The sequence below is a fragment of the Heteronotia binoei genome, chromosome 14 (genome assembly GCF_032191835.1).
Source record: "Heteronotia binoei isolate CCM8104 ecotype False Entrance Well chromosome 14, APGP_CSIRO_Hbin_v1, whole genome shotgun sequence".
In the NCBI taxonomy this organism is placed as follows: domain Eukaryota; kingdom Metazoa; phylum Chordata; class Lepidosauria; order Squamata; family Gekkonidae; genus Heteronotia; species Heteronotia binoei.
The window spans coordinates 2,770,107-2,792,237 of NC_083236.1; the positions used below are offsets into that span (position 1 = coordinate 2,770,107).

The following is a 22,131-nucleotide window of genomic DNA, read 5'->3' on the forward strand; positions in this document are numbered from 1 at the left end:
AAAGTGGGAGATCTCCAGGCCCCACCTGGAGGCTGGCAACCCTAGCACAGGTAGAAGGTGATGCAAAAGACCTTCAATCAAGACCTTGGAGAAGTGCTGCCAGTCTGAGTAGCCAAGACTGATCTTGATGAATCTGTGGTTTGGTTCAGTATAAGGCAGCTTCATGTGTTAACGGCAAGCAGATTCTTGAGGCCTTGGTGTTAAGGTCTCATGACCTTTCATGCCTCCTCTGAGGAATGAAAGCTGGCTGTAGCTTAACTGCATTGCTAGCATGGTGTCTCCTTATGGCATGTGCTCTGTGAAACCGAATGTAGTCCAAGCCTTCCATTCTTTGTTCTTTCACAGGAACCACTCAAACCCATCCAAAATCTCCCCAGAATTGTCCATAAGGAGCCCACAAATCTTTCACCAAGTCATGGATATAATTTTCACTCTCCATCCTGATGGAAGTGAAGGACTGAAGTGCAGGGCATTGTCATCCTCAGCGAAGCATGAATCAGCAGCACTAAAACCAAATGTTGTTCTCAGGTGACTTTGGCCTTCACTGCCCGGGTGTGCATTGTGTGGGAGAGGTGTGTCATGGAGTCTGGCACTGTATTGTGCAGCACAGATCCATAGTTATCAGTCTGTTTCCAGCAGGCTACGTAAGAGCAGGGCCTCCTTGAGCACAAGGGTTAGGTGGGCAGCCATGTTGGTCTGAAGCAGCAGGACAAAGTTTGAGTCCAGGGGAACCTTGAAGACTAACTAAGCTCACTGCTGGGTATGAACTTTTGTGTGCACACACTTCTTCAGATACAGTGAAACAAGACATCCTTGGCTATTACATAGAGGTTGAGGGTTAGTTGCCAGAAAGGGCTAGTTAGAGTCAAGATGCATAAGTAACTGGGAAATTAGAGTTGAGATTGGATTAAGGTGGTTAGTAAGATCTGTGCATGGCAATAAATACGCATACAAATACACAAGTTGCCAAACAGAACAAAGTTTTGACTCCAAGACCAAAAAGGTTCAATTCTGGATATAAGCGAGAACTGAGACACTTAGCATGTGTAAATGCACATACTAAGTTACTCGGTTCTCACTTACACCCAGAAATTAAACTTTGTTGGTCTTAAAGATACCATTGGACTAAACTCAATTCTCACATTTGTTGCTAGCTCATTTATTATCTGTATGCCAGTTTGGCACTGGCCTTACCCAGAGCTTTTCAGGTGGGTGGGTGAAAATCCGAGCAGGAACTCATTAGCATATTAGGCCACACCCCCTGACCTCACTGGTTCCGTAGAAGGCAGCTTCATGTGTGTGTTCCAGATGCCCCCCTGTGCCCTTCTGCAAAGAGGTGCTTGACTTTTTTACTAGGATGACAGCTGCTGCAGTCCTGTCATCAGCCACAGAATCCGACTGGAACAAGGACAAAGAGGGACTCAGAAGGGTTCCAGGTGACTCCCTCCCCCCTCCCAGCACTTACTGCCACCGCTCCTCTTGGAGTTACTGGAGCATCTCCGCCCTGCAATAAACATGTTGAGGACTAACTGCCCCCACCCACCTAGTCTTGGCTCATCCCCACAGGTGGGAGGTGAGGAGAAGGTTAAATGCTGGGCATGGCAGAATTGTTGCAGCACTCTAACCAAACTTGTCCAAGCAGTTGCAAAGAGCCACTCAACAAGCACCTCTCCTGTAATTTTGGCCTGGCTGCACCAACCCAGCCGTCCCTTCCAGAAGGCAACTCTGGGCCTGGCAAAAACTCTTCAACTCTCCAACTTGCCCCCCCTCTTGCCTGTTCAGCCCCCTTCTCCAGCCCCCACCAAGATCCTCAAGACCAGCCAGCCAGGAATTCTGCCTCACCCCCCCCCCCTTTCTTTCTTTCCTCCTGTGATGTGGGGAGGTGCAGACTTGCTGCTGCTAACCAGTGTTTTGTGTGTGTGTAGACAAATATGCATGCACCAAGAAAATCTCCCAAGACCCAGCAATACAAGCAGGTGTTTGCAGGCAGAGAGGAGAGTTGCCGCCGCATCTGCCTCTCCTCTCCATCCTCTTTTTCTTCCCTCCCTCCCGCTTCCCCTTCCCCAGGCATGGAAGCCAACCAACTCAGACCCAAGGCGGCTGGCAGTGGCCCCAGACACAGGCAGGCGTTGCTGCCGCAGGTTCAATACAGAGAAAGAGTGTTGCCATTCTCGCCTGGAAGCATCTTGCTGAAAGTTTGGCTTCCCTTTCCTCTCTCTCTCCTTTCCCCCGTCGGTCTAGCAGTGGCAGCAGCCCTGCGTAGGCAGGCAGGCTGAGGAAAAGCACTGAGGCCAGTGTATTATGGGCTCCTGCTCCCTGGCACCGCTTGCTTCACTGCTTGCTGGCTAGCGCTGTTGCTGCTCTTGCCGCCGTTGTCCATAAGCCAAGTCGATGAGCTCTGCCGGGTGCAGCGATGAGGCTGGCTGCGGCTGAGGGAGAAAGGCTTGCAGCACCGATTGGCAGCTTGGCTATTGGCATCGCCCAGCAGGTGTGACTGAGAGCCACACACACACAGCCCTGCGGCCAGCCACTGGCTCCCATCCCTAGGCCAGAACTTCATGCAGTCGCTGCCCCCGAGATCTTGGCGAGACCATGACTGGGCAGCTGCTTATTCCCCCCAGGCTAGAACTTCATATTGCCATCACCCCCAAGACCCCTTTCCCTTCCACTGTCCTCCTGTCTCTGCCTTGTCAATTGCTTTCGAGCTCGCTGCCCCTCCCGACCCAAAGGAGAGTAGCTCTCTCAGCCCGGAAGCTCCCAAGTGACCGTAGATCAAAGGAACCCCTTGAAAAGAGCTGAGACACAAGGGAGAGAGTTGCTGGGGGCAGTTGTGCCGCCAAGAGAGATTCTGCACTCATTTTCTTCATGAGGCCAAGCCACCTGTGGGTGGCCAGAGACATCAATCCCAAGTCCTTGCCTAACTGGTCGTGGTTGAATTGGAGATTTTGTCCCATGAGCATCAGCCAGGCCTTGCTCTGGGCAGGACTCTGCCCATGACAGCTTACAAGGCCAGGTGGGCAACTCCACCCGGAGCAGGGGAGAGGAGGTCAGTGAGCACTGGTCTTCTCATGTAGGAGCTCCTTGCTTGCTCCTCCTAGCCAGTGGGAGGGGAAGGCCGCCTTCCAAGGCTTTTGTGACCCAGAATGCTGGCCAAGCCAGGTGGAACTGAGTTCCAGTGCGTTCCAGCTCAGAAAAAGCCCCGGTCTTACCACTGCGTTATTCCAATCTTAGCTGTATTTATTGGTCAGTTATCTGGACTCTAATTAGCTCTTCCTGGCAACCAGCACCCCACCACCACCGATATGTAATGTTTGAGGAAATATTTCAATGTGTCTGAAGAAATGTGGATGCACTTGAAAGCTCATAGCCAGAACTGAACTTAGGTGGTCTTAAAGTGCCACTGGACTCAGTCCTTGTTCTGGAATTGAGATGTCTGTTTAAACCATTACATCATATTCCCTCTTCCCTGGGGATTCTGGGAATTGAAATTCTTGTGTTTGTTAAAAGATTAGTGCATGTCTTGCCTACATATCGCTCCCAGGATTCTTTGGAGGGAGCCATTACACTTAAACTGCAATAGGATTCCAAATAAGATGACAGGTAAATGCTTGTTTGGGTCCAGAGAGGCAATATATTTCCCGGGATGCTGGGTAGAGAACAGAATCCAGGATGCTGTTGGCAGTAAATGTTTGAGACTAGCCACTGGCATTATTTGACTGCCAGTTCCATTCCTTCAGCAGGTCTGAGCCATGTTGATCTTCTGCCCTTTTTGGGAAGGGAATCTTCTTTGGGCAGTGCATTCAATTCAACAGTCCCTTATTTGCAGGATACTGCAACACAGTAAAGCTGCATTTCATTTCATCCTTCAAGCAAAGAAGATGTGAAGGATAGGATCCATTTGCAAAGCAGGACCCAAGATCCTCTGTTCATGAGCTAGCCATGCACCTCCTTCATTGCCTTGTCCCAATGTGTAAAGACCAACTCTGCTGCGAGGCAAAGTGAAACTGCTCAAATGCTCAGAATGTGGCTTTGTGTGGCATTAATGGTGGCACAGTGGAAGACTGAGTCTTGGTGGATGCGCCTCTGATGCACATAGAAAAGGGCTGGCCTCTAAATAGGAAGGCTAGAGGACAAGAATTGCCCAAATTGGGGAGGAGGAGGTTACAAGGAGAAGCCGAAGGGTGTTGAAAAGGTAATAGGAACCCACTCAAATATGCAATCATCCAGAGCTGGTGGCAGTATTCCATTGTTCTTCATTTGCATATACTACACATTTTTCACAGGGAAAAACATATTTCTTGGGCCATTTGTCCTTCACCACTTTCACCCATTTTTGTACAGCACCCATTCCCTTCAGTGATGCTTACATGGGAGAAATTCCAGAGAGATTGAGTCCCACAGCATACCTGTGTCAAGCATAGGAGTTTCAAAAGATCCAAACAATGTTTAGAAACAAAGTACTGGTTTATTGATAATCCATGTTACTTATCCAAGAACCATATTGAGAGTGATACATTGTATTGTATAGCAGCTGGCTTTAAGCAGTACATCAAAGGAATACTAAAAATTGCTCGGAATTCTCACATAGGCATGTGAAGTGCTACATTCACAGGTTCAGTTATCTTTTGTGGTTAATAACATCCTGGGTCCCAGGCTCAGGCCTGGGAATCTGTCCCGAGAGGCGTTTTCAAAGCTGGCATTCCTGCATTTGTTACAAGAGTTGCAAACTAGAAAACGGTTTACATGGCTTTGATATGCACCAGCAAAGAGCAAGGAGAAACAATACAGTTCTATACTAACAAGAATACGTATGCTTGACAGCCTGTCTCTGTGTGTATGTGTTGCCACCTCGGATATTCCAAAACACTCGGGTCCCAAAATGTCTGTCTCGCGTTCCCATACAGCAGTGGATTATGATGTCATGAGAGTTTGTGGCACTGATGATCTCTGAGGCAGCTCCATATCCCTCAAGCTCCAGATTTCTTCCCTCAACTTGCTGGCAGATGCAGCTTCGCCTCTTTGTGTTTTGCATCTCATCAGCCAAAATCCAGAAGAGTGACTGGGCTGGTCTGCCTCAGCAGAAACCCAGAAGGGTTCTGTGGAATACAGCAACCTGTTTCTATCTGCACTTTACACATGGAAGACACAGTAGGCGTTACACCTATGCCAGATTTCTGTGAGTGCAGTTGCTCCCATCTAGTGTTAAATTATATGCACTTATTGGTTACTGTAGATTTTCCACAGCCTGGAAAATCTACAACCAATGGATTCCAGCCATGAAAGCCTTCGACAACATATTACATGCACTTTCTTTGAAAAAATTCTGGTCCTTCTAACCCAGGGGTGTCAAACTTATTTGTTATGCAGGCCAGATCTGACATAAACGAGAACTTGTCGCCCCAAGTAGCAGAGATATAAACTTTATAAAGGACACAGACAAACATAATTAAAGATTTTGTTATCTCTTCTGTGTGATCAGGGGAACTTTGTCAAGGATGCTCTGGCACTTTCCCTTCCTCCCCAGGGGATGAGGAGGAGCCAGAGCCTCAGCCAATAGAAGGAAAAGAGGCTTGACTCAGTAGCTCTGCTATTCAATTGAGAGAGCCTGGCAAAGCAAGCTCTCCCTTCCTCCTCAAGGGAGGAGCCTCAGCCAATGAAGAAAATAGAGACTTTGTTCTGTAGCTCCTATATGATTGAGCAAGCCTGTTGAAGCAGAAGGAAACAAGAGAGAGGAAGGCCTGATTGGAACCCTCTGGGGGCCTGATCCACTCCCCAGGCCACTCGTTTGAGACTCCTGCTCAAGATCCATTTTAGGCAGTTTACAGTAGCAATTGAAGCATTATTACAGAAAATTAATCAGAAGAAATACTTTGGAGTTATCATGTAAAAATAAGCCCATTTAACAATCTTCAGACAGCTGTTATTGAAGAAAAGTCTTGTTAAGAAGGTTTTTTTTATCCCCTGCAAAACTACAGGCTAGAACTAGCTTTTTCCTTAGCTCCTTTGGAAGACATTTACAGAAAGTGGGGCTACCACAGAGAAGGCCCTGCTTCTGGCCCTCACTGCACTACCTGTGAATCCTGCTAGATTGCTTTTAATTGGTTTTGGAGCTCATACGGTGAGAAATCATGTGGTCCTAGAGCCATTACAGGTTTTAAATAATCACTGGTACCTTAAATTGAACTCAGAAGCAAACTAATACCCACATGGAATTGGTTGAATGTATTCAGAGCAACCAGAACATGTTAAAAAAAGTACCATGGCATTTTATACCAGTGGAAACTTCCAGATGGTCTTCAAAGCAGCCCAATATAGAGAGCATTACAGTAATCAAGACTTGCTACTGCTGGAACGCGGATCATTGTAGCAAGATCAGATCAAAATAGGAGCTCCAGAATTCTTCCACATCGTTATGCTCCTCATAGCTGAGATGGATCCTTATTCATTTCCTGTTATCTTAGCAAATTAGCAAACAACAGTTATGATTTATTCTTTACTTCTGTGTATTTCCTTTTAACAATAGCAGCACATCTAATTGCTCCCAGGAACCACAACTGCTAAATTTATAATATTAAACATGCCTGGTGAACCCAAGAGCTATATTTTGTAATGGATTTCTGAATCTGCGCTTTCAGGGAGTTGTGTTCATTGGAAAGTACAGCCTCTTAGTTCTTTTTATTAGAGCTTAAACTGAGAAAAACACACGTGCACACATACACATGCTATTTGCTTTACTCAATTTGGTGTTTGGAGATTTCTCTGCTTCTCTCTGCTCTTTCATAACCCACTTCACTTCAGGGGAGTCCAAGGCTCTCAAGATGTCATTTAATTTCAAGTCACCATCTCTCATTCTGAAGTAATCAGACTCCTGTTATGAATCTTGAGTGCCCTGGATTCTACAGCATGTTTGTGTAGGAGAAATGCAATTACGAGGACATGCTGTGTTTTGGCCCTAGGAGTGAAGTCGGCAGTGGAATTTGAATCTTCTAACATTTGGCAGAGTCTCTTATATCGGATTTTAAGCAGCATCTCTGATTTACCTGCTCCCAACAATCTATTATTTCTTCTCAACAATTCTGAAATAAATGCCACTGAAACTGTGGCAAGGTTTCTTCAAGCAGCTGTTTATTTATGTAGTGACATTCTTAAATTAACTTTGGGCTAATTTTATGATGTTGTATTTTATACTGAGTTAAGTGTCTTAACTATAACAGTACCCTTATTCATGTTCATCTGACTGAAATTATCTTATGCCAATAAAGGTACCAAATGAAAACCATAGTTAAGTAGAAATCCTCAGTCACGTTGCTTTGGGTTCTAACAAACCCAGGGAAGATGTTAACCTTTCTGCTTATCGAACTTCCCATTGTCATGAAGCAAAGAGGCTCCTGGCTGATGGGAAAGGAGCTGGGGGGGGCGGGGGGCTGCCGGCTGGCCACATCCTAGCCAAGGAAGTCTGTCCCTTTGGCATAAGTGGTGAAAGGGTGGCTGAGCTCCATCTGCCATGGATCTCCATCTGCTGTCTGGCAATGAGAGCTCTGTACACATGCTGGGCCCTGATTCATAACCATTGCTTATTCCCTGTGTGTGCGTGTTTGTGTCTTGACTAGAGCTTGGGTCGTTTTTGTGTGTTTACGGAAGGAAACATGAGTGAGAAATGAGAGGTACAACAGATGTCTCCCAGTATGCAGTAGGTCACAGAAGCTCCCTGGTGTGCATCAGCTGCATGTCCCTGAATGGCTTGAGAAGCATGTTTTTATGTCATAGAACCATAGAATCATCGAGTTTGAAGGGACCTCCAGGGTCATCTAGTCCAACCCCCTGCACAATGCAGGAAACTCACAAACTCCTCCCCTAAATTCACAGGATCTTCATTGCTGTCAGATGGCCATCTAGCCTCTGCTTAAAAACCTCCAAGGACAAGGTAACAGCAGCAAGAGTGGTATTTGCATCTAAACGGAAAGCTGAAATATGCCCCAAATTGGTTGACTGGAAAAATAAATTATTTGAATATATGACAATGGCAAAGCTAACATCTTACTTGCATGACATTCCAGAATCTGAGTTTCAAGAAAAATTGATGTAGTTTTCCATATATTGATCAAAATTAGGCTGGAATAAGAATAAGAATAAAATGATAAAGTCCAAAAGAGTCAGAACTGAGCAACATATATCTATAATGTTTATGCTTACAATGACCCAAGGTCCAATGTTAGGAATGTTAGGAATTAGATGGTATCTTCTGATAATACCATCTCTGTATTTAATTTCGGGCCTCTAGCTACATTGATACGTTGAGTGTACCCAGTTAGAACTGCCGCCTATGTTGTCATATTGTTGTTTTAATACAGATATTGATTGTGGTTTAAATTATGTTGTTCTCTGCTCTGAGTCCGTTTGCGGGAAAGGGCAGAATATATTAACTAAAATAAATAAATAAGTAAAACATAACTGTATACGGATCAGACCAAAACAAAGGTATATATTTATATTTAAGAACATAAGATCTGTTTTGACAATTTTATAGATAGAAAAATGTTATTAGTCACAATTTATTAGACAGTACTGATTATTATAAATGATGGTTTCTTTCACTTATTGATTTGTATGCTCTTGTTCACCAAAATATGACTGTTTATGTATAAATGAAACACTGTGGTATTTCTGTCTTATCTTACCTTTTAAAATGTTTGTTTACATAAAATTATACACACACACACAATAAAAGTGAAATGGAAATGTTCCAGCAGGCCTACGGTTGAGGCGGCAGGAACCCATAGTGCACCGCACTGCCCTCCCCTTCTTCTGCTCCTCTGTATTTTCTCCGCCTGACCCAGTTCTCATCCGCCTGTCCCTCTCAGCCTTACATCTCCTTGTACACACAGAGGGAACCTGGGAGTAGATTCCATCAATAGTGGACTCTTAGTAGAATGTAAATTGAGATATTGGATTTTAATTTGTTATGTTTTTAATGGCTATTATTGTGTGTGTGTGTATTGTTGTAACTTGCGCTGAGCTTGCGTGCAGGGGAAGGAGGGCTAGGAGCTGAATACAATAAAAAGAAAAGCTGGAATAGACTCATGTTTATATTTGTGGTTGCTCTGATTACTGTGTAGCTTCATTTTCCATTCTGTGTTTACCCCAGAGATCTGTTCAATATTGCATGATCAATATCTCAAGCCCCTTCCATCTTGTTCTATGCATTTCACCTACTTTACTCTTGTGATTCCAGAGGGATGAAAAAAATGGGAGAAGGGCAGCAGAGAGATTTCCTATCAAATGTAATCTTTTCCCCATAAAAATGGTCAAAGGTTAAGTCTCCTCTAGAAGGGCTGAAATCTTGTAATTATCAAAGGAAAGGCAGATAGTGAACCAAAATTGAAGGGGAGAGATTTGCTGGCATTACATGACCAGTTAAATTAACTGATTTGCATGGTTGCTGGAATTTTCCCCTTCAAAGCTAGGGCCTTTTTTGCGGGGAGGGGTATACTGCTGCCTCCATAATGGGTTGTCCAAGATGTCTCTATTATCCTTTGCAAGAAAGTGCTTCATTGTAAGGTCACTGAAAATTATTATTTATTATTATTATTTATTGAATTTATGAATTGCCTCATCCCAGCCAACACCAGACTTTAGGTGATGTACAACAGTAAAATATAAATAACAATAAAATCAGTTAGCTTATTACCAATCTGCTTTCTAGATTCTGTATCAGGGACTGGGGCGGGGGGGGGGGGGGAAGAGTGGCAGCCCAGCAACTGTCGCTGTCCTCAAGCCAAAGCCTGGTGGAACAGCTCTGCTTTACGGGCCTGGTGGAGCTGTAAAAGATCCCACAGGACCCTGGTGTCTTCTGGGAGAGCATTCCACCAGGTTGGGGCCAGGACTGAAAAAGCAGCAGGGATGGAGGGTGTCCAGACAAAGATGCTGGCAAAAGAGAAAAGGGAGTAAGGATAAGGGCAGAGTACCTGAGGAAAAAGAGCCCCATGGTGCAGAATGGTAAAGCTGCAGTACTGCAGTCTGAGCTCCCTGCTCATGACCTGAGTTCGATCCCGGCGGAAGCTGGGCTCAGGTAGCAGGCTCAAGGTTGGCTCAGCCTTCCATTCTTCCAAGATCGGTAAAATGAGTACCCAGCTTGCTGGGGGGAAGTGTAATGACCAGGGAAAGCAATGACAAACCACCCTGTAAAAAGTCTGCCGTGAAAACGTCAACCCAGAGTCGGAAATGACTGGTGCTTGCACAGGGGACTACCTTCACCTTTTTTTTACCTGAGGAAAAGGAAATGTGGGGGAGGAAAAGGGAGTCATCCAGTAAAGTAAACTCCATCCTCTGTGAGGTTCATGGATTCTAAAGGGTACAGCAGGCAGTTTGTCATCCAGTTGATATTCCAGTGTGGCTTGATAGGTTGACCTGCTGTCCTGCTGTATTAAGGGACCTTCAGCTGTTGACCTTTCCGGTGGTGAGAGGGATGAAAGACTATGAAGGAGGAGCATTTCTTCTTCAAGGGGGTGAAGGCAGGTCAGCTAGGCTCCATTCCCTGAGGATGTGGAAACCATCCTCCAGTAGATTTTTTAAAAAATGGTAATCTTTAAAAATGTATATTTAAAACCAATATTTGCCAAGGTCTCTGTTTGAACTTCAGCTTTCATTTTTCCATGCATGGTGTGGGACGTTCGCATTCTCCTTCCTCTTGGCAGAGGGCCGTAGCATGTTAACTAGCAGGGCTATATGTTGCATAGGATTCTTTCTCTGTGCTGCTTAGACCAGTGGTGGTCCCCAGAAGGGAACACCTCACTGGCAGCAGTTAGTTGCAAAGAAACTTTCTACTGAACTTAACACTGTGAGGAATGAAACAGTGAAGATCATAAATGAAATTCGTCATTGAGCTTTGAACTCCAGACTGTTTATGATGCTACGTGACAGTATGGACTTGCAACACCAACATCTCCTTCTCCATGCGGAAGTAAGGTGGCTGTTGAGAGGAAGGGTTCTTTTGCGCCTTTTCAAACTGAGAGAAGAAGTAGAACAGTTTCAGCAAGAGTGAAACTCTGCATTAGTAGAGCCTCTGTTGGATGAGGAGTGGATGACTAACTCGTGTATATGGCAGATATATTTAACCTTTTCAACCAACTTAATTATTCTGTTCAGGGGTTTTGCACAAATATTTGTACACTGAGAAATAAAAAAGAAACCGGTTCTTTGGGATAGTCGCTTACAAGAAGAAGAAATAGAAAAGTTTCCACTTTTGCAAGACTTTTTGATTGATGCTGATGTCAACCAGAAACTCATATTTAATATAATAAGTCAACATTTAAGGGTGTTAGTTCAAAACTTTGACCCTCATTACCCTGAAAATAAAGTTCCCCAGAAAGATAACCTCTGGATTAATAACCCCTTCATGGAAGGTATCAACTCCTGTGCACTTTATCATCATGAAAGAGAAAAACTGACTGAGTTATCTTCCGATGTCACTCTGGCGTCCAAAGATAAAATGCAATCATTGTTACAGTTTGGATATCACTGGAAAAAGAATATTCATCTTTCCGCTATAGAGTTATTAAATTGTTAATTGTATTTTTTACTACCTGTTTGTGTGAGAAGTTTTTCTCAGCCCTATCACTGATAAAAACCAAACGGAGAAACCGAATGATTTATCTCTTGCTTTATCTCTTGGACACAACACTGCAGCCACTGTTATCAAGTATTCTTGCAAAGAAGCAACAGCAGATTTCACACTAGCTTTATTTGAATGGAATATTGCTCTCTAAAAATTTCAGTTGTATTCTCTGGTTTTTATTTCTGCCTTAGCGTTCCCTGAAATAATTCTCCTATTTTCACCAGTCCCCAAATGTAGAAAAATTGAAAACCACTGGCTCAGACAGCAGTTTCGTTTCTGATGGTCTTCCTCATCCACGGTCTGCTTCAAGGATAGAATGAAATTTAATAATGTGTTGGGAGGGTTGTGTAGGAAGCACAATTTTAAATTGCGTTTATGTGTTTTAGTAGCTCTGGTCAGAAGCAGCTCTCATGAAAGAAAAGGTTGGTGACCCCTGCATAGCATTTTGTTGCCATCCCTAAGTGTTTACAGGTTGGCTTTACAATTTTGCCCTCAGAGCCATCCTTCCTTAATCTGCTCATGTGTGGCTAAGCCAGGTTATGTTTCTCTGTAACCAGGGCTGCAGGCCTTAGCAGCCAGGAGCAACAGCACGCACCACAATGCTCTGGAGGCTGATCCCATGGGCATCAGGCAATGCTCATTCATGACGTCCAGCTGGAGGGAACAGCAGGGTCAGTACCTTGGGCCAGGCCCTTCGGTGTGGGGGCCTCTGGGGACCCCTCCAGCTCAGGGCTTCCTACCCTGCGGGTCTTCATGCTCTTGCAGTCGGCCAGCTGTGAAAGCAGGAAGACGTGGCCCCGCCTCCCCCTCCCCTCCTGCTTGGCCAAGTGGGACAGGAGAGCAAGAGGTGGTGGCCAGTGGGTCTTCATGCTTCTCAACAGGAAGACCCAGCCTTTTTAGATCGGGGGTCTTTTAAAAAATATGAGTGCCCCCCAAAGTTTTAAAAGCCCCCCAACTTAAAAATCCTGGCTGTGCCTCCCCCATGAAACTCTCCTGGCTTCCATGGATCAGGCTGTTAATGGTTTACGTAGCCAAATATGTATCCACATCAGAACAGAAATAGAGTAAGAACTTGGAACTGAAAGTACTAACTCATGTGCGCTCCAGCACTATTCTTATATGTACTAATAGTGTTAGATTTAGAAATGTTTTAATTAGTTATTGATTGGTTTTAATGTGATTTTAATGTTTTATTATTGTATTGTTCACCTTTAAATGTTGTTAGCCGCCCTGAACCTGCTTCGGCGGGGGAGGGCGGGATACAAATAAAATTTTACTTACTTACTTACTTTTCTTGCTAGCCAAACATGGTTAAATTCAGCGAGGTTGTTAAACTTGGGTTGCCGTCTCTGGGTGGGGATTTTGGGGGTAGAGCCTGGGAGGGGTGGTGCAATGCCATAGAGCCCACTCTCCAAAGCAGCCTTGGTGGCCTAGAGGTCAGTTGGAATAGCGGGAGAACCGGGGGCTTCAGATTCTGTGCTCTGCTGGCTGAAGGATGTGGTATTTGAAGTAGAAGAAAGAAGTGGGCCCCACTAATTAATAAGAACAATCGCACAATAATTCTATCTGGATCTGGGGACTGTGCAGTTCAGCAGAGTTGTAGCACTTGCCAAATCTTCATGGTTTATTGATATGGCTTTTTAAAAATATATGACATTGATATGACGCAACTATTACTGTGTATAATGACTGGTTCTTTTTTTTCAGATAATGGCTCTGGATCAGGAGAAGGAGGTAGGCATCGCTGCCCTTTCTGATATTCTCTGAGATGCCATCTGGCAATCCTGGCTTTGCTTTGGGTCTTAATTACAGCACAGTTCTACACACTTTTAGGTGTGTTACACTAACGATAGTGCGTGCATACTAAAAGTTTAATTTAAAAATATCCCAGACTAAACTGCAGGTAGATGGCACCCTATCAGTTGCTGAGACATGACTGTAACACTAATTGTCATGTTAATTCTAAATCCAATATCATATTATTATTATTATTACTGAAACTATTTGCTTCAAATTTCCTCCATGTAAAATTGGTTTCCTAAAATCTGGTGGCTCTGAAGGGCTCCGGCAGACATTTAGTGATGAATAGACTGATAATCAGCATGTGCTTTTCAGCTCCGTGCCCTCTGTCTGCGGCACTCACTGGGCATAACAGCCCCTGGTAGTTGTGAGGGTCTCAGATGAGTGTGTTTCTGAACCGTGATAGATATATTGTTGTAACTGAGAAGATGCAAAAACATATATCAGATGTAGAATAACATTAGCAAAAAAATGTAATTTATAACTAGAATCTTTTCCTCACCTGTGAGAGGCGGGCATGCTCAAAGGGGCTTACAACTTAGAACAAACAAAATTTACAAAAGCCTATGTATCCCAGTAGGCCTCTCTCAGTATCAGCTTCGGGGAGCTGATGAGCCACATGGACACTCCAGAGCAAGGATGGTTCTGCCATCACAGCATACACAAGGCCAGAAGCGAAGAGCCACGTGGGCCCAGGCTTCACTTACCCCAGGAAACAGAGGGGTGGATGTTCAGCCCAGGTCTGGTTAGGCTGGCTGCCATGTTTCTAGTTCCTTCCCTCCCTCCTCAGCTTCAGTTGGTGATGCTTAAAAGAGATTTTAATGACAATCCTAAACAGAATTGCAGCCTTCTAAGCCCCGTGAGCCAATTAAGATGGCATTGCAAGAGATTTCCTTAGGAGCTGGTGAAGCGTAGTGGTTAGGAGATGGGTGTGCGACTGAGGAAGGTCTCTCTGTGAGCTCTACCTCTCTCACTTTTAGCTGGGGTTACCAACTCCTCACTGGGAAATTCCTGGAGATTTGGAGCCTAGAGAGAGTGGGGTTTGGGGGGGGACTTCAGCAGGATATCGCAGGGGAAGGACACTGCTCACCTGGCAGTTGGGAAGGCTGCAGCAAGGAAAACGCACTTTATCCAGTGCTTTCTTTTGTTCCCACCTTTCTCCAAGGACTTACCGCTTTGGGTGGGAAGCCCAAAGAGAGGGTGAGACAGGCCCAACATCATCCAGTTTGCTTCATGGTGGAGAACAGACTTGAACCCTGGTCTCACATCCTAATCACTAGACCATACTGGCTGACCAGAAGTACCATCCTATTTATCAGATTTTGTGGTCAAGGATGATACAGTTAAGAGAGTTCAGTGTTGAAGGAGAGACCGTCTGCTTCTTGGGGGTGTCTAGGAAGAAGAAGCTGAGTGGTTGTTGTTAGGATAGCTGCTGAAATTGTTGCAGCTCGAGTCTTTCTTTAGGCCCAAGTGGTTTGATATGTGAATAAACCTGTTCAGCTGCTGGACACTGGCTGGGAACGCTTCTTAGAGCAAAAAAGGAGGGGATCAAAAGCTTAACCCAAAAAAACTGAACTAAAAATTAAAGAGGTTAATTGGATACAAATTAAGGGGCCCAATGTTAATTTCATTAAGTATAAAACATTAAGTATAAATAATACAAATTATACAGAAGAATATATGATTTATATCAAATAAAGCAAAGGTATCTGCCTAGAGGCTTCAAGCCAGGGTAGGGCAAGACAGCCAGCCAAACAGGGCTGAAGCGGATCCCTCCTCTGCTAGCCAGATAAGTCAGAGGCCAAGAGACAAAGTCTCAGGCTCTGCTGGAACTAAAGTCAAGGAAGTCACCCTTTCAAGACACCTTCAAGGCAAGTTTCACAAACAATTACTCGAGTGGCTGCAGCTAATAGGGGCTGAATTACTGGATTCAGGGAAGCTTCTTGAATTCAAGAATTCCACAAGAATATAATTAAAGTTTTTTAAGTTGTGCAGACATAATCAAAGCAGAGCAGTAAACAATGAGGCTGAAATAACAAACCTAAAAACCTATCTAAGCACTTCTGCAAACAGGTTTCAGATATTACCCAGCAGCAGATTGAGGTCTTCAGGGTTCCAAGCGTCAAAGTCCAAGACGAGGTTTCTGGTCAGGAAGAGTCACCAAACAAGACAGCACACCCAGCCAAAGGGTCAGTCACAGCAAACGCTTGTAGCAATGGCTTTACCAAATTACCACCCAACACACTATAGCACGCAGCAGCACACTTGTAGCTCTCCTGGCTAATAGCCATCACGTGGCCTGTAGCAGTGGCTTTTCCACAGCCCTCCTGTGGCCAGTCAGCTGTTGGACAAATAATGTAACCTAACCACCAGACCTGTGTTGAACTGACCAATCAAAGAGGCTTATCAGTTAACCAGACATTCTGCAGGTGTGTTGGGTTCAAGTGAACAAACCCCTCTCTCCCATCCTTGATCTCTGGCACTAACAAGATGGAATGAGCCCTCCCCTGTCTTGTGTCCCTGGAGTTACAAGGCCTAATGGAATGACCTGTGGCTGGGTCACCTCCCATCTCTCTTATTCATGCCTCTGAAATGCCTAACAGCTTGCTTTGTTTTAGAGGAAAAGAATCTTTCTCTTATAAGGCCACTTTACCATGTTACTAGCCTGAACCAATGTTGAAAAGTTGAACAAGAAGTTGTGTAGGAAAACCAGTTTCTTGATAGTATCAGCAACTTTTCCAAATAGTAAACGGGGGGGGGGGGGGCGTTGCAGTAGGAACTACTTTACATATTAGGCCACACCCCCTGATGTAGCCAGTCCTCCTGTAGCTTACAGTAGGCCTTGTACTAAGAGCCCTGTAAGCTCTGGGAGGATTGGCTACATCAGGGGGTGTGGCCTAATGTGTAAAGGAGCTCCTGCTCCAAAAAAAGCCCTGAGTAAACTGATATTAGTTTTCTTTTTTGTCAAATGCTCAGTACTGTAGTAGAAAAGCTTCACTATAACAAACTGCAGTATAAACATGGGAAACATTGTCAGAAACTGCAGCTATTTTTTGATCCTCAGATGAGGCAGCAGCAGCTGTTAATGACCAATTTCGCACTAGAGCTTTAATCCTGGTTTAACTCTGTCCCCAAACTGACTTTCTACACTAGAATCAGAGAAACCAACTCTGTGACTCTATGGTTTTAGTTTAGAAAGTCAGTTTGGGGACAGAGTTAAACCAGGATTAAAGCTCTAGTGAGAAATTGGTCATTGAGTAAACAATGTTGGTTGTGTGCCAGCACATCTCTTTTCCTTCTCCGGGAGGCAAACGATTAGGTGAATGAGAAGGGCTGACGCATGGCCTGGGCCCAGAACCTTGTTCCCCTTTGTGCTGAGGCCTTTCCCAGCGTGGGGGTGGTCCACCAATGGAGAGTGAGACTCGTGCAAGGCTGGTGCCTTTGGACATGCTGGGAAGATGCCCTGGGTGGTGGTGGGAGATGCCTCTGCAGATGCAGAAGGGTGGGTGAAATGGAAGCAGGGCTCAGGACCCAAGCTGAAGTCTGGGCTTCAGTCCTCCGCATCTGTTGCATCAATGACAGCATCTGTCCCTGATAGAAGAGGAATGGTCCCCTACTGCAAGAGGCTTTTTGAAAGCCCCTTCCGTGGGGTGGGGGTGGGGGGAAGCGTTGTTGTTAGTGTAGCTGGATTGGCAGGATCCAGTCCTTGGAGAGAAACAGAGCAGGTGGGCCGGGGCGGGGGAGGGGTTCAGATCTATGTGAAGATAACATCAGATGATCTCATTTAAGTAATTTTAAAAAATATGCTTAATAATATGAAGATAACATTTTTTAAAGGTTATTAGCTGGTGCATTTGTTTGACGTGGTCCTGTTTCGTTTAGAGTTTGAAGGCTCTGGAACAGAAATTCACAGGAAACATTCCAAGTGTGGGGTTTGCAAATATAGGGCAGAGTGTGATGAAGATGCAGAAAATGTTGGGTAAGTAGAAAGCTTCTCTCAGAGACTGATAACGCAGACAATTAAAGGCTAAGGTGATAATGCTGTGTTTGTACATTTTTAAAAAATCCTTAAGATCTGAGATAGAGTTTGATATAAATATACATTGTGAGACTGATATGTGCCATATGAATTCTGCTAAAAGCTTTTACAAATGGATTATGCATCGCTGTCATATTCTCGCTTACTTCAGGAGTGCTGAACTCATTTGTTCGGATGGCCAGTTCTGACATGAATGAGACCTTGTCAGGCTGGGCTATGTGTGTCATAAAATGTAATGCCAGGTATAGGAGATAGAAATGTTATAAAGGACACAAACACAATTAAAGATTTATTTAAAACTTAAAATAAAATATGGTTAGAAGACTGGCATTTTTGCAGTGTTTTAACAGTTTCTGATAACTGACACCTCTTGCTCTGAATTTTTGCATCAAAATCTGGAGACAATGTCTGTGCTGTAGCAATCTTGAGTATGCTGTTCTGTTGTTCAGGTGTGTGTCTGTAAATTGCAAGCCTACTTTTGATTTATTGGCATTCATTACAGAAATCTCACAGTCAATGCTTTGAGCCTAAGACTCAGGGGAAAACATGAAGTGGCTGGGCATTGCAAGCTTTTGTACATAAGTTGCTTGATGTGCTAGTCAGCCAATGGAGAAATAGAGACTTTGTTCTATAGCTCCTGTTGATTGAGGAAGCCTGGCAAAGCAAGCTGAGACACAGAAGGAAGCAAGAGACAGAGAAAGAAGCAGATGACAGTGAGTTGCTAGGGGGGCTGATGGGAGCCTTCCGCAAGCCTGATTCAGCCCTCAGGCCACACGTTCAGTACCCCTGCTTTAGATGATCCTCCACAGTCCAATTTGGAAGTCTGTGGTTAAGTCACAGCCTCACATTGTCCTCCTCTCCATTTTCCTGTTTTGTGTCTGACATGACCTTCAAATGGGCGAACTAGTGGTTGACCTCTAACCCCAAATCAGAAATCAATAGAATCAGAATAATTTCTGTTTTAAGTTTGAAAGGCAAAGCACTAACCATAGCTTGTTGACACAGACATCGTGGCAAACTGCTTGTGCAAACCAGAGAAGGAAGCCATGTGTGGGTGCATGGAGGGAATGTGCAGTTGGGGGACTTGTCTGCACTGAGCATCCGTTCCAATCATTATTCTTGCTCTTTCTTTTGAGAAACGTCTTCAGAACAAAGCAGTTCTGACAAAACAGCACTTTTAGAACAGCTCATCTAAAACATTTTACCAGTATGTGGGATGGCATCATTTGCAACTAGTGCTTTAAACTGTGGTGAGGAAGGAGTTGGTATTTTAATCTTCATCGTGGTCTCTGTGCAGTCCCACACATGGGTTATCCGCCAGGATTGAACCCAACCTCGGAGAATTCAAAGCAATCTTAAGTGTTAAATTTGGCGTGCACTCCCTCTCGCTCTGGGGAGGAGGCATCCACTGCGCATGCCTAGGATGAGAGGAAGGCGCTCCACCCACCCAGTTTCTTCTTTACTACTGTCCGGGATACACCTACCTCGCTGAGTCTCCTTTCTTCATTGCAATCTTCACCTTGTTCCAGCTGCATTCTTCACCATCTGTCTTCGTCCTCTTCTGTTTTCTCTTCACCGGTATCATAAAAAAAAACACCTTTCTATTCCCCTTTTCTATCCCTTCGTCCCTTTCCCTCTCCCCCCCCCCCCCCGGGCAGATGGAAGGGAAAGACGCCAAAATCACTTTTAAAAAGTGTGTTTGGTGCGGGTCCAAAATTCCATCTACAGACGGACATTCTTTATGCCTTTTTTGTCTGGGGGAGGCCCATCGAACGGACACTTGCCTGCATTGTAGCCAATTCGGAAAGCAGGCTAAGAAAAACCACGCAGCTAGACTCAAGCCATTTGTTGGAGTCATCGCTGCGGCCCACTATGTCCCATACTTCGGGATCCCAAACCTCGCCATCTTCCCTAACTACGCAAAGGGACGTGGCTCGACCGGCAGCTTCTGTGGCATCGGCTCCCAGCAAGCATAAGTCCGGGAAACACTCCAAGAAGTCTGACAATTCCAAAACGAAACATCGCATGGAATCAACTTCTAAAGATCCCTCGGGCTCAACGTCACCGATAACCAAATCGAAGATGGGCCATAGGTCTTCGGACTTGAGGTCTCCTGCCATGACTTCAGCACCGCACCCAACTGTTTCTACTTCAACTTCGATGCCAATGGCACCGACCCCATCTGAGGTCTCTGCACCCATCGATACCATACCCATTGAGGTTGTCCATATTCAATCTCGATCTCCATCAGTTCACGAGTCCCTGCCAGAGAACATTCTCAACACCGAATCTCCAGAATCCACACATCGAAGTCAGAGAACTAATCTTCTCGGAACACATTCCTTTTGGGAAGTTGCGATGCCTCGCAAACAGCAGACAGTCTCACCTGTGTCTCCACTCCTACGACAGCCTTCGACACCAAGAGAGCCGTCCAATCGAGTTCTGGTCAAAAGATCCCCAAGTCATCGCAGGGAGCGCTATTACTATTATAGCCCATCACGTTCCAGGTCAGCATCCCCTTGTAGGTACCGATGATACTACAGGTCACCTTCTTCGGATTCACATCGGTATCGGTACCGTGAAGAACCATCTCTACCTTGGTACCATGAAGTGGCTTATCAACCTACACATCGAGAGCCTCTATACCGTGAAGATTGTCCTTGGTACCGTGAGGCTGTCTCTTACTGATCCCATGGAAGTCCCTATCGACGTCCAAAGCATTATACTATGGTATCAAAACCATTATCACCAGCCAAGTCGACTTCAGCTTGTTCAGTTTCTTCGAAGCAATAGCTTGAACAACCTTCCTTGCTGACTAAGCCAGTGTCAGTATCTACCAAGCCCAATGGGGCTCCGGAACAATCTGAAGCTGAACATTCGGACTCCTCCCATTCAACGGCCTCCGCACCACCTTCACCAGCCTCTGACATCATCAAGCCAGCTGACCTCTCACCATCAGAAGGTTCCAAGGCCTACTTAGATTTACTCTCCAACATGGCACATACACTCAATATTCAACTGACCACTGATTTACCTAGAGTGTCAGATGTAGTACACAATTTAGTGCATGCAGACCTGCTGGCAGGCTCTTTTCTCCCTATTCTTCCAGTCCATTTGGAAGGCTTAAAAGAGGCATGGGACAAGCCCGTTTCAGTTCCACCTACATCCAAAAGGATTAAATCTCTCTACAAGATTCATGCCCCGATTCAAAATTTTTGTTTAATCACCCGGCACCCAGTTCCATGATTGTACATTCGTCCTCAAAATCCAAACAAACACGCCACCCGGTTCCACCTGAAAAGGAAAGAAAGAAATTGGATACTTTAGGGAGAAAGATCTACTCTCTCGCCACTGCTACCTCCAAAATTCACAATTATTTGGCTTATTTTTCAGCACTTCGAAAAGTTTTTCGACTTTTAATTTGACCTCCCCACTTACTGCTATGGTTCCTTCCTTACTGGACATGGCACAGAAGCAGGCATCGCACATCCTTCAGGAACTCTCTCGCGTCAGCAAGCAGCAAATTAATTCAGTGCATCATGCAGTGGCGTGTTCATCTAGGACCATGGTTACAACTATCGCACTATGCCGTCATGCCTGGCTTAGGTCCTTGTGTCAAGTCGGCTGATTCAATAACGAGACCTTTTTGATAAAAGTTTCTAGTTTATTGATATCATTGTTCTCGACTACTCAGAGAGATTGGAAGACTAAGGAACATACAGCAAAGTGTAATCATATAAGGTATACTTCAAAGGGATTCTTTAGGGAGGGGGTACTATGCAGGGCACATTCACACATTGATGTTACAAATTCGTTCTCAGGCCTGTTGGCCTTGGGCGAGAAACCTCCCCCGGTGCCCAGCCTGAGAAGGCACCACAATCTCTTTCACATATTCCCATTTCAAAGCAAAACTACATAACAAAGGGAGGGAGGGGGGAGAGGAAAGTTCGAGCTAGCAGCATTTGATAGATAATTTTTTTTATTTTTATTTGTATCCCGCCCTCCCCGCCGGAGCAGGCTCAGGGCGGCTAACAGCATTATATAAAAACAAAGTTACATCCAGCAATCAAAATTCTGACAAGTTTAAAATCAATCAATCAATTAAATTAAATTAATAAAAGTGCTATTGCTATTCGTTCTTTTGTGGTGGCGGTTATCCTTAGCAGCTTCTTTCTTCAGCGAAGGCCAGTCGGAAGAGGAAGGTCTTGCAGGCCCTGCGGAATTGTTCAAGGGCCCGCATTTCCTCTGGGAGTTGGTTCCATAGGCTCGGGGCTACAGAGGAGAAGGCCCGGTTGCGGGTGCATTGCAGCTTCTTGGTCCGGGGGTGGTCAGCAAGTTTTTTCCAGTTGACCTCAGTGCTCTCTGGGGTTCATATGGGGAGAGACGGTCCCTAAGGTAGACAGGTCCTCGACCATATAGGGCTTTAAAGGTAATGACCAGCACTTTGTAACGAACCCGGTATATAACTGGCAGCCAGTGCAGCTCACGCAGCCCAGGCTGTATGTGCTCCCATTTAGGGAGCCCCAGCAACAGTCTGGCCGCTGCGCTCTGCACCAGCTGCAGCTTCCGGGTTCGGTACAGAGGCAGCCCCATGTAGAGGGCATTACAGTAATCCAGCCTCGAGGTGACCGTTGCGTGAAGTACCATTGCCAGATCTTGGCGCTCTAGGAAGGGAGCC

The 22,131-nt window shown here is 45.1% G+C and overlaps 1 protein-coding gene across 1 annotated transcript in view; it reads left to right on the forward strand.

Moving 5' to 3' along the window:
• Positions 1–22,131, forward strand: part of LOC132582786 (tomoregulin-1-like) — a 98,916-nt gene that overhangs the window by 61,974 nt on the left and 14,811 nt on the right. Inside the window, exons 4-5 of the mRNA XM_060254504.1 lie at positions 13,322–13,348; positions 17,297–17,393. Coding sequence (XP_060110487.1) covers positions 13,322–13,348; positions 17,297–17,393 — 124 coding nt within the window. The remainder of the gene's footprint in view (positions 1–13,321; positions 13,349–17,296; positions 17,394–22,131) is intronic.